The 17200-nt window shown below is 39.5% G+C and overlaps 1 protein-coding gene across 1 annotated transcript in view; it reads left to right on the forward strand.

The window, feature by feature from the left end:
* The window catches only part of MYOM2 (myomesin 2), a 107439-nt gene that overhangs the window by 72938 nt on the left and 17301 nt on the right, over positions 1 to 17200 (forward strand). The window contains exons 24-29 of the mRNA XM_019537497.1: positions 2661 to 2705; positions 3176 to 3312; positions 9447 to 9591; positions 9733 to 9792; positions 11022 to 11089; positions 16205 to 16318. Of these exons, the coding sequence (XP_019393042.1) occupies positions 2661 to 2705; positions 3176 to 3312; positions 9447 to 9591; positions 9733 to 9792; positions 11022 to 11089; positions 16205 to 16318 (569 nt within the window). The remainder of the gene's footprint in view (positions 1 to 2660; positions 2706 to 3175; positions 3313 to 9446; positions 9592 to 9732; positions 9793 to 11021; positions 11090 to 16204; positions 16319 to 17200) is intronic.

Genomic DNA, 17200 nt, shown 5'->3' on the forward strand with positions numbered 1-17200 from the left:
TCCCTGCCCCCCATAGTTAAAAAAAAACCAAGCCCCGCCCGGCACTTACGGCAGTTCAGCTGCTGTCTGGCTGACTGGGGCAGCACCCACAAAGTGCAGGGCAGAGGGACAGCCCCAGCAGCCCCAGCCCAGGCCCTGCTGCCCCCCACATGTCCTGTGCTGCTTGGTGGTCCTCTGTCAGGAGGCCCTGGAGCTCCCCCACCTTTGCTTCTAGGGTAAGTAGAGGATTTTGTTTTGTTTATTTTTTCCTTTTTTGCTTCTTTAAAGTGAAGGTGCCTGGGTTTGGAGGTCTGGGGGTGCAAGTGGGGGGTGGGTTGCAGTAACTGGCAGGGAATGGGGCCAGGTGGGGCAGCAAGCAGAGGGCTGGAGTGGGGCATGTGGGCCTTGCAGGGGGGGTGGTAGTCCTTGTAGGGGCCACTTGGCTCCTGTTGGGGGGCCATAGCTCTTGCATGGGAACTGAATCCCCTGTTGGGGGGCCGTAGCCTCTGTGGGAGGGGAGCAAAATACATATTCACATATTCATGAAACAGGTATTTAGAGTTCACTTTATTATTATGATAAGAGACATGCTTTAACACTGTAGATATATCAATAAAACATTATCCAACTTATCGCCGTCTCCATCTCACACACTCTCTCTCTCTCTTTATAGTGGTATTTTGTTTTACTTGTGGAGGAACATGGACTTGGGGGTATTTTACAGACTGACTTTGGGATTTTTGTTATGAGGGATTTTTCAGTTTTCCAATAGGGAACACCAGAATTTCTGCTAGGGAGGCCAGTGGCAGGACCCTGCCTGCTCAGAGCTGACACCTTGGGCCTAGCTGGCTGTGGTTGACCTCCTGGCCAAATGGGGCCAGGAGGACATGCTTTGACAGTTCAAAGCAGGCCACCACACCCAGAACATCTTCTAGACGGTAGCTGCCTAGATGGCCGGGCAGGGGGCACAAGTGGCAGTAGTGCCACACAAAGGCCAACTTTGCAGCCACAGCCCACTGGCAGCTGTCCCAGAGGGGTAGATGCCTCTACTGGCTGTGCAGTCTCCATCTGGTTCTGGCAGGTGTGCAGCAGGTCACAGCCAGGAAGCAGCCCCTACTGCCAGACTGCTGCAGTGGGTAGAGGGGGCAGGGAACTTGCAGGGTTGCTGCAGCAGTCCAGCTGGCACAAGGGGTAGTGTCCCTAGGTACCAATTGATGGGCCCCAGAAGCTCCTTAGACCTACTTGCCAGGGAGGCTTTTTATACTGCTGGAGCCAGGACAGGGCAGGTTTTTATACCGCTGGGCACATCACAGGTGCTGGCCCTGGGCTCTAGCTCCCCCTGGCTATAGATCTGGAAGGAACTAGGCAGGGTTATTTTGCCCCAAGTGGCACAATTTTCTCCATAACAAAGTACATGTCCGAGCATGTGCGCTGAGGAAAAAAAAGCCCTGGCTCAAATTTGCATTGCTTCTATTTGAGCTCCTGCAAGTGCATGTGCTTGCCTGTGCGGATGTGCCCATAGTTTGCTTACATCACAAATGAATCATGGAAGTCTTTTCCCCACAGCACACAAATCATTTTTGACTCTGCCTTCTCTAATACAGTGTTTTTCAACCTGTGGTATGTGTACCCCTGGGGGTACACAGGTGCTGAGTTCTGGTCTTTGCCTTCGTGGGCTAGGAGTTCTGGCTGCTGCTCCTCCTGCCATGTCTGGTGCGCTGGGGCTTTCACTCCCTAGTGTCAGTGTGTCAAGGGATAGAGAGGGAGGCCCCACGCAGTCTGATTTGCCCCTGGGTGCGATGGAAGAAGTGGGACTCAGCTTGTGGCAGTGAAATTGGAAGTGCCACAGTGGGCCTTCTGGTTTCACTTTTGCCATGTCAAACAGCAGGGGATATGTAAGGTGCCAAAGGTTGAGAACCACTGGTCTAACACATAGTACTACTTACAGAACTATCATTTTAGCATTTCTGATAGATCCCCATATGTATCACCTTACATATCCTACCACTTAAAACCATCTTTTAGCTGTCCACCCACTTCCTCAAACTTTACAAATCCTCCTGCAATATTGCTAAATCCTCTACTGTTTCCTAAAGCCTTGCTAATTTCTTCTTGTCTGTGTTATCGGTAAGTTTGGAAATCATGCAATTAGCTTTAACTTTCAAGTCCCCATTAGTAATAAATGTTAAGTAGGATTAGTCACAGTAGCCAGCTATACGGAATCTTGCCTCTTAAGCAATCTTGAGGAGGTTTTACTGCCATTTGGAATGATTCTTTGGGTGTTTCTTACCACCAGCCCTCAATCTAGCTAGTAATGAAGCTTTCTGATCCTAAACACTGAGGTATCATTTTCAATAGTTAAAAGAGAGTTAGATGTAAGTTAGATGCTATTACTTGCCCATCCTTAGTATAAATTCCAGAGGAAGCTTAAAATGAGTTTTACCTGCCTGTTTAGATTTTCATGCACTTTAAATATAACAATTTACTTAATCTATCAACCAGAATATTAACTTTTCTGTCTTCTTAACTCTAATTTTTGAAACGTGAAATTTCTGGGGCTGTTTGGGAGACATAAGTTGATTATTGATACTTTGATCTGATTTGTAAACTGTTTTGACACTGGTATTTTGACTCTGTTTGTTAGAATGTAATTTAAACATGAAAATTATTCTTCATTTCAGAGTTTGAACGTCTATTAGCATTAAGCCATGAAATAAAGAATCCAAGTAAGTAGAACTTTTGAATCTAATATTTGGTTCCTGAAGTAATATAATTACACACTTATATCTAAAATTCCTGAGCCTCATTTTTCACAGCAAAACTTTGATCATGCTTGCTTATTCATCTATTCATTTAAAATGACATTAGTTTGAATCTTGAATATAGATATAGCCATCTTTATCGTTCAAATTATTTTGAAATTTGGGGTTTTATTGGCCACTGATGGTGGTATCTGTATTCAAAATACCTACACATTGCTTAAAGCATTCTCTATAAATTGTTCTTTGACTATTAGAAAACAGTTTAATATTCAGCAAAAGAGAAGAATTTCGGTTATTCTTCCTTAAAATGTTTCAATTCTTTGTAATTTTATATTCCTTAAATAATAGGAGTTTGCTCATATTTTGATACATTATTCCACTCTCTCTCACAAGGGCTCATGAATTATTGACTTTTGATTGCTTTTCTCATTTAGCAATTCCTCTGAAAACAGAGTTGGCTTATGAGCTTTTTGATAAAGGAGAGGTTCGTTTCTGGCTTCAGGCTGAGCACTTGTCACCGGATGCAACCTTCAGATTTGTTATTAATGATCAAGAAGTTGAAAACAATGATGTAAGTACATATGACAGGTAACATGTTTAATCTACTTTTGTATATGAATGATTTAAGAATATATTATTCACTTCACTGATGTTGTTTTGGTAATACCTGGAATTAACCCTATGGTCTTATGCACCACATTTCATCTCTTTGGGCAAAGACATATTTAATATAGTTTAAGGGCCTGAACTGTACACTACATTTACCCCAGTGTAAAAACAAAAAAGTGTGTCAGAATATAAACCTCTTAACTAGCATGCCCAAGGCAGTGTAGAAATTCCCCTGGAAGAATCAGTATACATGTCATCCATCTGTAGTTTATCTCAGAAAGTTTGCTCAAGGCGAACAGGCTATTACTTGCTCCTTGCTTGTGGCAGAGTGTTGCATGGCCTGAAAGTCACTTCAAGACCCATCAGTGAGCCACGGTAAAGATCATCCTTGAATCAAGCAATTGCTTATGACAACAACAGCATGAAACTACCCTGGGATGCTGGTCTGTCCATCTTGCTTCCCACTGCTGGAAGTTATACCAGTATAAATCTGTGGACTGTCTAGCATATTAAGAGTTCTCACCTGAGATGTGAAACACCAAGTTTCAAGTCCCTGTAATGAATCATATGGAGCAGGAACTTTAAATGTGGGTGTCCAAAATGAATTTCCTAACAGACTAGTATATATTTGGCTGTTATAAAGGGGCTCTTTCTCTCTCCCACCCCATAAGTATTATTTTTGTTTATAGGATGGTTTCAAAGATCCAAATTTCATTCCATGTCAGAACAAAAACCAATTTTGAAATCCACATATTTAAACACAAAACAGAAATGTTTTGTTCAGCCCAGCTTCCAGCCCAAGTACAGACAGTTCAATTCTGCAGGTTTTTTTCAATTCAGTTTTGGAGGTTAGTTTGAGCTAAATAGGTTGAACCAATAAGCAAGTGAATAAACATTCACTTTTGATTCTGGAAATGCAGCCACATGCCTGCAGTGGCCCAGGCCAGAGGCATGCTGTCCTGCTTGGCCGAGCAGACAGTTTGGGTCAAGGCTAGCCCACCTGCCCTGTGAGAAGGGGTTTGTGGGGAAGGTTCAGAGCATCCTGGGGTGCTAGAGGACTAAATTAATTTGAATCTGGAGGGAATCTTGGACAGAAGTTCAAAAAACTTATTTAAACTAAATCAGCTAATTCTGATACTACACCCATCCAGGTTTATCTTAAACCAGTTTTGGCCATTTTGAAAGCAGTTTATGTGCACTGAACTTCTGTTGTGTTGCAGATTTGAAATGGTTTCTGATCACTTACACCAGTTTGTGTAACTTCTGTCCCTAGCCAATGATATCATCAAGATCAGAGCCCTCAAATTGAGAGCTGAATATTTAAACATATAATGCTAATAAATACACTTACTTTCACAGTAGTAAACCTCACCCCCACCCTGAGAAGGAAGAGTACCTCAAGCAGTACCTTGTGAAAGAGGAATGGCATATTGCTCACCAGCGTACCAAATTAAGGTTTAGGAAAGTCTGGGCCTCTTTGCAGCTTAATTTGTTTCAGTGATCCACCTGTGTTAGGGCAGTTTCTCACTGCTGTCTGTGTACAGGGCTGGCTTTGAAGCTGTAATCTGTCTCTTAAGTGACAGAGGATGTGTTTGATCTGAGACCTTTATCTGCATTTCTGCAAATTCCAGAGAGTAAAGAACATTTCTTTGAATTATATATTGGAAGCAGTATTCCTCAGTTAGAATATGTTTCCTTCCCTCTTATTTATTTAATCCAGAAATAACACACAAATATACCTGAAAATATGAATATTATTAAGATCTATTCAAGACATAATATTTTGGGCTTGTAACTACTGGTGGAAGTCAACCATCTACTTTTAGCATGCATTTGTTTTTTGAAATACTGATGTCAGAAATAGTCTCATAGAAGAAACAGAATTGGAGCAGAGTTGCACTATTTAACTTCTTTAATTAGTAACCCATATGCAACATTTATGCTTGGAGATTGATTATATTTTTGTGTGTGTGTGGGGGAAAATCACATAAAACCTGGTATTTATGGCACCCATAAAATCATTGAACAACTTCTTGCTGCATAATGGCAACAGTTAGAAGCCTAATTACATTCTAAAACCTGCCTAGAGACTAGACTGCAGTCACTGAACATGTTCAATAGACCATTGTGCTGGTGAGAAGCAGTCTTAACATTTGGCTAGAATGATATAGTTTTCCTTCTTAGGCCTAAATGGGAAACTTCTATGGCCTCAACACTGAAAGATTTTTGAACAGAATAAGATGGATCTAACTGACTCAGTTTTGCCAAATATTGCTCCTTGTGCCTCAATGCAAAAAATGAGAAACATTTAAGAAGGAAGAAAAGGGCCAGGCTGGATCCTTGTCTCTTTTCCCACTCCAATTTTCATTCTCACTTTGTTCATTTTGTTTTTGGAAATGCTGATTTCACTCTCTCATGAGTCTTGATATGTGCCACTAATATCAGTGGAAGTTCCGCTATTGCCTTCACTATGCATCAAATCTAGATCTCAGGGACCAAAAAAACCCCAAAAGTCTTTGTGCTTTAGATGCACTATGTAGTAATAAATGTACCACATAACTAGTAGGTCTTTTATTCTCTCTCATAAAACCTCTTTTAACCATCTTGATTCATCTTCCCTACTCTTTGCACTTACTTTTTGTATGTGCTTTCTTTCTAGATATGAAAATTTCCATTTTAATGTACTTATTATGTCAAGTCTTCTTTATCCTGTAACACTGCATTTTTCTTTGATCTTGGTTAGTAAAGTGCACATCCAAATTTTATGATCTTCTCTCTTTTCTTCTAGTTTCCCACTGCATTTAATCAGTAGATGCAGTAGCCACTCTACTGATTATTCCTTTAATTTTTCCCACACTTTTTTTACTTACATTTATCTGATAGTTGCTTCTATGACAGTTTACCTTAAATTAGTCTCAAATAGATTTCTAGCCCAATAATCTGTTTTGAAAAATGTGGCCTCTTGACCCTAACAAGTAAATTGTCATTCTGCCTTTCACAAGTTATCCTTGTTCATATTACTAGTTACCCTGATTTCACTATTCACTTAAGTAAGGATCTTCTGGATTGAGCCCTATATGGGACACTAAAACTAAACTCAAGGGTCCCTTTTCTATTCCTATTAAAAAAAAACTTTTTTCCCCCCTTTCTTTTTCTTCCCTCATATCACTCCCCTACTCCCTATTGTTTTTGTAGTTTACAAAAAGTCCACTTGCTTTCTTCAAATTCCTGCTATTCTGATTATTGCAACCAATATATTTCATGCTTACTAGACTTGCACCTTCTCCCTCCAGGCTGTCCAATGTATTGCTGCGAAATCACCCATCTTCTTGTTCCACATCTTTTCAGCCCTCTTAGGATTCTTTTACATCATTTGTCACTACTTGAACCCCCATTTAATAATGTATTTTCCACACATAGGTGGGAGAAGGAGCTAACGGATTATAGTTTATCTACAATATGCATTTTATGCTTCACACTGAATAATGCAGATTCCCGTTTCATTTCATGTATACATTTGTTCATATTTTCAGTGATTTTTTCCCTATTTTTAGATTTTAATTAGGTTATTCCAAAATCTCTCATTATTGTTTATAATATTTAAAACCTGTTTCTGTGATTTTGATAGAGCTTTACAAGAGAGAGCCATCAGTACTTAACTAAGACTAGTTGAATTTTTGTAATGTTTATTAAACATGCAGGGGCTAATCCTGTCCCCATTAGTACATCCTGCAAAGCCTTTGCATTTAAAATTCAGGTCACAAATTATCCAAGTAGCTTACTGTAATATTTTCCTGGTTGCATTAGTAACATGTATTTATCATATCATTTCTATGAATAACTTTTGCTCTTCAGGCAAATCATTTACTATGGGTATTTGCTGTTTTGTCTCATGGTTTCAATTTTTTGACTGAATGAGCAAAGATCTTAGAATCAAATGGCCACCACATGTGTGTATATCTATGAATTCATAATTTGTAATTTCCATGTAATTATTAATATTTTCTTAAAATGTGATGCTTCCAGCAACATTGCTGTTACTTCTGTAGAATATTTAAGAGAGAGCAAATACAAAAAAGGGCACATACACCATTGACTCATGATAAGATTTTAATTCAAATCAAGTATTTGAGGTAATTGGATGCAATTGTAGATGGCATCCTCTGTTCTTACAGTCACCGGCCGCACTCTGGGCCCCAGAATCCTAGTGTTTGAATCCCACCTGGATCCCTCCAGGCAGGCGGCCTAATCCACCTTCATTCTAGGCTGCATAGCTTCCTGAGCTGCTTTCCCCTTACGGGCATGGTCCCCCTTTGGCTCTACTGGCCCTGACCCACCTCCAGGCCAGTCGGAACCCCAGGCCCTCAGCTCTGGGCATCCCTCGCGGTGGGCCCCTTCGACCCTTCCAGTCCTGGCCCCAGCATTGACCAGTCAGAGGATGTCAAGACAGGTTTTTTTGAGTCTATGGCCCCACTCTCTCACTAGGGTCCACCTCCCAAACCCTGCAAGGGGGTAACCCACCCAGTTGTGGGAGCTGGGGTTAAGGCACCCCAATCCACCTTTCACCAGGGTGGTAACTGGCCTGGCATTTCCTGGAGGCTCCAGCACCACTGAGAGCCGTACCAGGCCACCCACTCCCAGCAGGGTGCAGTTTTAAGTCATACCCAGGACTAGGAGCCTCCTGACCATCCCCTACAGCTCCTCCCTTCCCTCCAGAGTGTTCCATGAAGCCTCACAGCTAGGTGATGTTGCTGCACCTTCAGTCAGCAGCAAAATGCCTTGTTTATATGGGCGGCCAGAGCTCTAAAATGGCCACTGCAATTAAGCACCTGCTGGCTGTTTGGCCCCAGGTCTTAAAGTGGCAGGTACAAACAGTGCTCTGCCACAGAAGTAAATCACTTACACAAGCTGTGAATGCAAACCCTCTGAAGCAACCATCCCAGAGGGGAAAAGAAAAAAAAAAAGTCCCAGGCCCAAGTCAAACATCCAGAGTCACTGGTTCTTAGAAAAGCCTATACAATGCAGTTCCACTGCTGCGCTGCTTCTGTCACTGCTGCTTCAAAGCAAATGCCCCCTGTGTTCACTGCTCTTTGAGGTGCTTCGAAATAGTAAATACTTCCCCCAGGAATATTATGTGAGCACTTTTGCCATTTTTGGAGTGCATCAGAAAGTATGTACATCTGTCTGATTGCCCTTTGAAACACTTCAAAGGTATTACACTCTCAGGGAATTCTGCCCATCTTACAGATGAGAACTACAGTATTTCTTTGCAAAGGTTGATACTTTAATTTTCTCTTTGAGCAGAACACCCAATATACCAGTTAGGGATCTCTGGAATTCATGCCAGAAGTGCAGGGTGTGGTGGCTTCTTTAATCTTGGAGTTTCCCTCATGCCTGCCTCCCCCCTCCCCACTGATTGGTGGTGAGGCCCCATTGCTTGCTGCCTGTGCTTGATGGATGGGAGGTGAAAAATGCTGCAGTTTTTGCCTCCCAGCAATCAGGTGTTGGTAGCCAGTGGTGTGGGGGAAACTCCATGATTAAAGAAGCCACCATACCGCACACTTCAAGCATGAATTCCAGAGACCCCTAACCATAGTGTTAAATGCACTTCTAAGACACAATCATTACTAGACCCTACATAAACCAACACTGAGTTAAGAAATATGGTCTCAATCTTCTCTAGCCCATTATCATGTTTGTTGTTATAATAGATCTATTTACAGTAGAAAAATTATACCTCTAAGTGCAGAACTAAGCTGACTTCAATGTTTTTTTTCTCAGGAGTTAAAGCTCCATGCTCACAGATTCCCTTGCAGGAATACTCTAATAATAATTTAATTAGTAGTCTTTCTGCAGGTGAGCTATGAGATATCAATTCACCTCATTCAGTCAAACAAAGCTAGCATGTTTCCTTATAGTCTGATTTACAATTTGTAGAAAATAGCTGCTAATATTGTTAATCATATATTCATAATAGTATCCTGACTGGGACCAGTAAATGAACATGGTGATGAATATGTTGGGTAACTGCAACTTGTTTAAACTACACATTATGCTGCATTAACTTTACTTACGTGTTGTGATACTTAATTGCAGAGGCACAAAATTAGTTGTGACCGTTCAGCTGGTATTATTGATATGGTGATGGATCGATTTACGATTGAAAATGAAGGTACCTATACTGTACAGATCCAAGATGGAAAAGCCAAAAACCAGTCTTCATTAGTGCTTATTGGAGATGGTAAGCTCACTGAAACATTTGGTTTAGCTTATGAAAAAAAATGCACTTTAATTATTCTTTGAAAACCTCAGCAGCTCATTCATTATTTTATTTTAATTCTATTTTAATTTTATTCATTCATTATTTCTATTCTAAATTTAGCATTCAAGGCTGTATTGGCTGAGGCTGAGTTCCAGAGAAAGGAATATCTCAGGAAACAAGGTAAAACAAAGAAGCTTGGTGATACACAGCCAAATTTTTCAGTTAGTGGAAATCGTTTGTAAAAGAGAAGTTCCCTAATTTTTATTGTCATCAGTAGGAATTAAGAACATTATGCATTTTGCTGGAGACACTGAAAATTTTGCAAGATGGGAATCTTATTTCTGCCGGGTGTCTATATTATTCTGTGTTATCAGAGAATATAAATCATGATTTACATTTTTAGGGTTAAATGGTGCATTCTGTTGTGCCCCCAAGAAGGCCCTAGGTAAAATAGGAAGCTTAATCAGAAGTTACATATTCTGTTCACTTCTGCTAGCTTTCTGATTACTTTAGGCTCTGATTCAGTAAAGTACTTCAGTATGTACTTAGTTGTAAGGTTGTGAGCTGTCCTCTTGGTCTAATTGATCAATGTCATAGACTCCTAGACAGTTGATAGTGTAGTGTCAGAGAGAGAGAAAAAATGCTACAGACTTGCATCTCTTTCCCAGATGCAAGTTTCCAGATTTTGGACACTGGGATATGTAATTGTAGGGCTTGCCAAAACCAGATTGTATTTGTCTCTTAAGCACATACATAACTGTACTAATATGACCAGTCTTATTAGGCCTGTGCTGAACTATAAAGTTATTCATGGACACAGATCTTCAGGATGTATCCTTATGGGGGAATAGGAATGGTTATGTTTCTATTTGGTTCTATCTGATTATATTATATAACAATACTATTTAAATACATCTCATTTAATTCTATTTGGGGAAAAATAGTGGTAGTCAAGGATTTTTTTTCTTGAAACATAAAATAAACATTTTGTTTTTTCTCCAATTCTCTTTTCATTAAATTAATCCTTTAACTTTTTTTGGTAACACTCTCTTTTTCCAGGGATTAGTTGGCAACTAAGTAAGATCAGATTTTATGCTTCCAGTTGTCTCAATAAACTGTTTTGCATTCAGGAATGATACATGTCCTAAACTGCAAAGTGAGATGTGTCCCCCAATTTTTATTTTTTATACTTCAGTGCAATAGATATCTGGTGTCAATAAGATGAATGCTTATTGCAAAGTTTCCCCTCCAGGGAGCTCATAGTTCATGAAAGATTATTACCTGTCATCATTCTGATCTAAGATGCTAGAACATGCTCATCTTTCTTTTTCTCCTTCACATTATATTTCTCCTAAGTGAGAAATGTTCCCTGATTCCATAACATGTTTTGAGTTCATTTTGTTTCCTAGGTCCTCATTTTCATGAATACTTGTCCTGGGAAGTTACTGAAGACTGTGAAGTTTTACTTATTTGTAAGGTGAGAAAACATTTAGAAATTCAGGTAGTTTATACATTCTCAGAATAACAGATAAAAGATTATTCTTTTAAATAATACTTATTTTTAGTAATGATCCAATTTATATACAAGGAATTTTGGAAAATATGAAATTTTTTGTAAATTAAAATTGAGCCTACTTGCAAATTTGGGTCAAATAGTTTGGACAGGGAAAATGGGGACATTTAAAAATATTCAAAAATACAAAGTTTCTAAAAGGAAATGTTTCATTTTAGTCTCTTCAAAATGGAATTTTGCACTACTTTATTTCAAACCAAGATTTTCACTTAGAAAAAAATAGAAAAAAGAGAAAAGGAGTAAATAATCCAAAATGAAAGAAAACAGTTTGTTCTGGATCAATTAAGATATTTCAGAAATAAATGTTTCTTTAAAATAATCACAGCCAGAAAAAGGTCATTGCCTTTCAGCCTCTACCATCCCCAAATTAGTATTTCTTTTTTTATGGGTTTTCTAATTTTTTTTCAGTCTGCCACGAAAAGTCATTATTTGCGTAGGAGTTAATCCAAACATACACTAAAAAAAATTGTATGGATTTAAGTTAGAAAACAGGTTTTATAATTTTAAGAATTTTTTTAAAAAAAACTAGGGCTGTTTTGACCCAACTCAGCAGAGGGGCTGGATAGGGTGCAGGCAATCCCCGCACTGAAGCACCCTTGTGTCCCAGCTGGCCCAGTCAGCATCTACACATGTGCTGCTGGGAAGTAAAAAACTCTGTAGCAGGGTAGTACTTGTATTTACTACCCTGCCATCACGTTTATTAGTTTACAATAGCCTAATAACCCAGCATGTATAGATTCCAAGAGGTTTAGTTTCATAGTAGTTAGGGGTCAGAAGGGACCTGAATAGATCATCTAGTCTAACCCCCTCGGCAGTAAACATCTCATGTAGACAGGCCTGCTGGGTTTTTAATTAGAGCAGATTTAGTAATTCATTAAGAATAGTTTAACTTACTGTACAGTCCTTTTTATGTTCACAAATTATCTGTGAATACAATATAGAATTTTAACCCCAACTTATGCCCAGCAGAATGGAGCAGCATGGTGAAATTTGCCTTAAACCACCACCTTTTTCCTTTAGTCTTTGAGCCAACTGCAGTCTACTGAAGATTAAAGTTCTCTAAAACACTTTAATTAGCACAGTGGCTTAGGCACAGTTCTACTGTCTGGGGACAGCTGGTATATGATGCAGTCTAGCCATGTTGCTCAAACATAAGCCAGTCCCTGAGCTATGCCCTCAGTGCCTCCTGGGGAGCTGGTCACATCACACTGACTTCAGACCCTTGGAAGTGAACCTATAGTTCCCTCATTTTTCTTAATGTTCTTGAAAGCTGTTTTGGAGTAGTTTTCTATCCTCCTGCTTATAAATAAAATGAAGAACTATTTTGTACTTAATATAAAATTCAATTGGTATGATTAAAACCAGTATCAATAATATGATAGTCAACATGATAATGCATATATGTGTAATTTGCATTTGTGCATAGAATACATTGCTCTATCTCTGTTACTTTGTTGTTCTTGATTTGAATCATATCTTTTGAAATTTGCAGTTAGGGTTCCTGTTTTATTCTGAATTCATTGTCATCATAGCTAGATCCATATTTTGTGAAAATGAACATAATATATTAAAGTCAATGAACCTATATGTGTCATTTTAGTCTTTTGATAATTTGGTCCAATATATTGAGGTTTTAGTATACATGTTTATTCTCCTCTAAAATCAAGCATCTATTTATTTTCTTCTCAAACTCCAAAACACTGGTGTTCAACTTTCAAACTACTGTTGCACACTTATTTTTTATTCGTATTTTTACTGAACATATTAAACTCAAGATCCTTGTGTAGGATTAAAAAATGGATAGAGTAACTTTTTTATCATTAAGGTAAATTATGCCTTACAATTATACCTTAAATTATCATTGTTAAATAACTCAGGCATTTCAAATTACTTTTGGCTGAAACTCAGAACATACCTTGTGAGACTGATTTATACCGTTTTTGATACTAGAATTCTGAAAAGCATTAAGGGCTCGTTCCTTTGGGCCTTGCTTGAAAAAACAAAAACGAAATCATGTCTCTTGATGTCATATGACTGCAGGAACAAGCCTTGAGCAATATTCTGGTTATAAGTATATAGAAAATCCTGCAAGTTTTGCGTATGCACAGTATGACTTTGTTTCAGATTCTGATCATAGTCATACTGGTGTAAATCCTGACCAGCTAGACTGGCTTTTCAGAGACTTACTGGAGGAACACAGGTCAGCTTTGACTAAATAAAGCAAAATGCATGTCAGCGCTGGGAAAATGGTGGTGGCGCACTTTTGAACTAAAACACATTGGAGGTTCTTTAGTTCCAAAGCACACCACTGCCATTTTCTGTGTGCTGGCGCACATTTCACCACTTATATAACTTCACCACTTACTTGCCTCAGCTCATGGGCAGATCTCCAGTTCGTCGAGGGACATAAAAATGTATATAAATACCAGAGGTGTCTGAAGGCAAAATGCGCACAATTGCTGCTTCGATGATATCTATGGTTATGATGTGCTGTAACAATTGTGCAGTTTGGCCTGAAAAGCAAAATTCAGTCTCAAAGGATTAGATTTAACTTTTGCAGGATATCCATGCCACCAATTTGCTTCACTAAGTGATTCTCTGTTAGTAGGCAGAGGTAATTAGAAGGGCTGTGCGAAGCTTCAGTCCTTGATTTGATTCAGCAGAGATTCAGCTCGATTTGGTGGCTGAATCTCTGAATCTGAATTGAATGATGAGACCCTTTAATTGAATTGGAACCCCCCAAATCGATTTGGAGAGGTTCAGAAAGATTTGGCGATTTGGAAAGAAACACAGCTTTAAATGTTTTTCTGCATACCTCAAGGTACCAGTTGGCTCATCAATGCTGCAATGCTGGGGCAGTTGGAGCTTCCCACAGGAGAATGGAGGGCTCCCCATTGTGCTCAGCAGCAGACTTAGAAGTAGATCAGAAGTACTTCCAGATCACTTCTGGGTCTGCTGGGAAGCATGCTGGGAGCTCCCCTCATGCCCCTCCAGCTCAGCGACTGGTGCCTTCTGGGTTTTGGGGGGGCACCCAGGTTCTCCCAACAGCTAATTGCCAAGCCAGGAGGGTGTGGTGGAGCCTCCTGTGCACTCCCTGGCAGAGACAGAAGTGGACCAGAAGTACTTCTGGTCCACTTCTAGGTTTGCTGCTGAGCACGTGGGGCCCCCCCTGAGCTCCTGTTGGATGCTCCGTCCACCCCAGCATTGTAGCATTCACAAGCCGCATCTGGTACCTGGAGGTATGTAGAAAAGATATTTAAAGCTGACATTTAAAGCGTTCTTTGAATCAGCATCAAATCTTCAGATTTGGATTTGACCGAGTTGAATCGGGGACAGTGATCTGAATCAACCAACTGAATCACTATCCCCAATTCAGGCTGAATCTGAATTGAATATGGACTGCTTCAGACACGCCTAATAATTAGCCACCTTTCAAGGCCATATTAATGCTTTGAATGCACCAGGTTCAGGAGGTAATGCACTCTGTGCAGACCAATAGTTTTTCAACTAGTGCCAATAGATGCAGTAAATTAGGGTATTAATATGGCATTGGTTCTGTTTGTATGAGAGAGAGAAATAGTAAAAGGGAGTAAAAGGTATTCATGTTCCATGTTTTCTAATCAGTTTTTTGGAAAAATCATTTCCTTTAATTTGTTTCTTAAGCTCTGAATTCAGGTTTCCTTGATGCCATCATATAGTTCCATGAAAAGTACTAGGACTGAATGGTTGATAGCATTATGGAAGTGCAGATATGCTGAAACCCTGCATTCTTTTATGACACCTTATTTTGCTTATATTATACTTGTGTACCTTGGTTTAGTATGAGTGCAAGCAAGGGAAGACAGCTGTGGAACACTGAGAGTGCTTTTTCTGAGTGATCTGTTCAACAAAAATGGATAGAAATATATTGGCAGCCCCTGTGAAGACAGCTGAGCCACCGCTGCTTCCAGTCACTCTCCTTCTAGCTACTTCTTTGAAATAGTATTTCCGTTCACTCATCCAGCAATATTTTAAATGCCATTTGATACACAGCTATATTTCACATACACTGCAATACCAGAAGTCCAATTTCCATCTCTCTGCCTATTGAAGTGATGAGCTGCCATCACTTCTTCCAGGCAGCTGCTTTCAAGCAGCTTTTCTTCATTCACTTCTGTGTCACATGCTTTCCTATCAAAAGACACTGCAGCTCACGCATTCCCTCCCAGCTTCATACTTTTTTTGGTCTCAGTGATCAAAGGTAACCATTTTCTAAGTGGATGAGTAGATTTGTACATTTCCAGAGGACCTTCCAGCACAGTCCTAATCACCAGCCATTCTCCCTTCAATTCAAAAGTAGGCCCTTCACCTCTGGCTGCTTCTTCAGCATATCCCTAGCATGATGATGTATGCACCTGTATGCATGTAGCCACTGTGTAATTTCTGCCAGAGGTGTAACAATGCAGACGAGCACCTGGAACAGCTGCAATATAGGGTGCAGGGGGAGGCAGTGGTGACTTCCAGCTGCTGCTGCTGTGTCATCAATGTGATTATGTGGCTGTGGCTGCAGTGATTTTTTTCATCCTTTTCCCTCCATCCCAAGTTGGCACCTGGAGCATCTGGGTTGCCCTACTCTATTTACACTATTGATTTCTGCTGGGGAAATTATTTTGGTAGTATTTTTCTAAGGTCTCTTGCTACTACCAAAGCAGTATGAATGATCCTTAATAATTTCCTGGGCCCTAAGGAATGTACTCTGCCTGTTAAACAAAGGATAGAAGTTAGGACTCATGAGCTATGGACATACATGGTTTATTGCCCTTTTGAAATGAAACAGCTCCACAAAACTCAGGCTGCATTTTCTATAATAAAAAACTTAGCTAGCACAATTTGATTGTAATTGTACTGTCATTTACTTTATCTGGCTTATGTTATAGAATAAAATGTATATTCTTGTAGTGGAATAAAAGTAGAAATGATTAAACGGTGATGTCTTTTGTCAGAATATAAAAATACATGCATGTATTTTCTCTTGTGCAGGTTGCAAATACAAAGAAGGAAACCGTTTTCAAATGGTACAAAGATGGTTCTGGGGTTGATGTTGAAAAGCAGCCTGACTTACAGAAAGAAGTGTGCCACCTAACTATTCCAAGGGTATGGTATAACCTGAGCAATGACAGTTTCTGCGTAACGTTTTATAGTTTTACCAGGTAGAGTTCCAAAACAACTGTCATGATTTCTATGGACCGTTTTAAGGAAAGGTACATTTGCTACCCTCCAGTTAGCTTACTAATAGCTAATATCAGTAAGAAATTGCCTATTTTTATTATGAGACCTGCCTCTTCACGCTCAAGTTCCTTCAGAACCCTTTGATGAATACAATCTGATCCTGATATCTTGTCGCTCCTTAATTTTTCAACTTGTTCAAGCACTTAATTTTTGACAGTGTCTCATCTTTATTGCCTAAAATGACTCAGCTTGATTTAGAAATGTCCCCAGTACTCATTATAGTGAAGACTGGGGAAAGAAAGTATGTTAGTTTCTCTCTATTGACCTTGTCTTCCTTTATAGCTTCCTTTGTACCCTATTAGTCCAGATGATCCACAGATTTGCTTGCAGGTTTCCTGCTCTAGATGTGAAGAATTCTTTTAGCATTTTTTTGTCTTTATTTGTTCTTCATATTCCCTGTTAGCTCCCTTACTTCACATTTAACAATTCACTTGCATTGGTTTATGCATGCTTGTTGGCTTCACTTGCATTAGGTTTATATTTCCTCAAGGATGCTTGTTTGACTTGATTACCCTCTTGTCTTGTACTTTGGCATTTAACTAGTCTCTCTTTTTCTGTATCTGCTTTTGCTTAGGAATTTATATAAAACTATAATTCTATTCAATAACTTTTATGCTGACATTAAACATTTTAATTTCTTCACATTGCTTTTAAAGCATAGTGTCTCTATTTTTGATTTGGGTATCTAAGCCCTCAAAGGATATTATGTGTATTTTAATGTGGTCAGTATTACTCAGTTATTGTTCA

The sequence above is a fragment of the Crocodylus porosus genome, unplaced genomic scaffold (genome assembly GCF_001723895.1).
Source record: "Crocodylus porosus isolate Cpor-Errol unplaced genomic scaffold, CroPor_comp1, whole genome shotgun sequence".
Classification (NCBI taxonomy): Eukaryota; Metazoa; Chordata; order Crocodylia; family Crocodylidae; genus Crocodylus; species Crocodylus porosus.